This window comes from Danio rerio, chromosome 11, assembly GCF_052040795.2.
Source record: "Danio rerio strain M-AB ecotype USA chromosome 11, GRCz13ab, whole genome shotgun sequence".
Classification (NCBI taxonomy): domain Eukaryota; kingdom Metazoa; phylum Chordata; class Actinopteri; order Cypriniformes; family Danionidae; genus Danio; species Danio rerio.
The window spans coordinates 45,459,020-45,460,000 of record NC_141031.1 but is presented as its reverse complement, the minus strand read 5'-3'; the positions used below and the strand labels follow the sequence as shown (position 1 = coordinate 45,460,000).

At 40.1% G+C, this 981-nt stretch overlaps 1 protein-coding gene across 1 annotated transcript in view; it reads left to right on the top strand.

Annotated features, from left to right (window-relative positions):
- Positions 1–757, top strand: part of arf4b (ARF GTPase 4b) — a 7,266-nt gene extending 6,509 nt beyond the window's left edge. The window contains 1 exon segment of the mRNA NM_001017707.1: positions 414–757. Coding sequence (NP_001017707.1) covers positions 414–500 — 87 coding nt within the window. The 3' untranslated portion in view covers positions 501–757.
- Positions 758–981: the final 224 nt, after the last annotated feature.

Genomic DNA, 981 nt, shown 5'->3' with positions numbered 1-981 from the left:
CACACACGCAGCGTGCATGCTTCATCCCAGCGCCGACCAAAACCGAAACCAACAAGATTGAGACGCTGGGAATGAAACACCACGCTGCTGACAGACGAAAACACAAACACGAGTACAAGAGCGCGCGCGTCTGAGGGACGCAGAGCGCGCGCGGCCGCGTCAAGCAGGAGCGCGCACACTCTGCGTACACCCACGACGGCGCGCGCGCACACAGAGACAGAAACAGGACCAGACACGGGTAGTGTCCGAGATCTGCCACCAAAACAAGAATTTACAAGACCAGAGTGGCAGAACCCTGACACACACATTCTCTCAAACACATGCACACACAAACAGTCAAACATGTACACACACACAGAACAGAAGTAAATAACTGATGTCTCTCTCTCTCTCTCTCTCTCTCTTTCTCTCAGTGGTTTGTTCAGTCCACATGTGCAGTTCAGGGATCGGGTTTATACGAAGGACTCGACTGGCTCACAGATCAACTCTCCAAACGATAATCCTGGAAGAACTGAAGAAAACACAGCAAATCCCCTCTGAATGTAGCCTTAGTACTGCAGGACATCTTTAGGACTGCTTTATTTTTATTCTCAATATTATTCTACATCTTAAGATATCACTCTGTCTCTGTATAATTAACTTGACCTCTGTAGACTTTTTTTTTTGTAATAATCTTTGACTGTTTTTAAAACTAAGATTGCCTGATATGCTTTTGTATTATGTTTAATAAATGTATATATATTTATTTACAAAATTATATTTTTGGTGTTATTTTATTTTATGCCTTTCAATAAATATATTACTAAAAATGTCAAAAATAATCATTAAATGAGGCACAACTTTGGAAGAATTAATTACAAATATTAATAAAAGAATTATATATATAATATATATATATACAACAGTTCTGTCTGGTTCTCGAATCTGATTGGCTGATAGGCGTGATATATTTAAGTAATATCAGCACCCGTACAGCCTCTT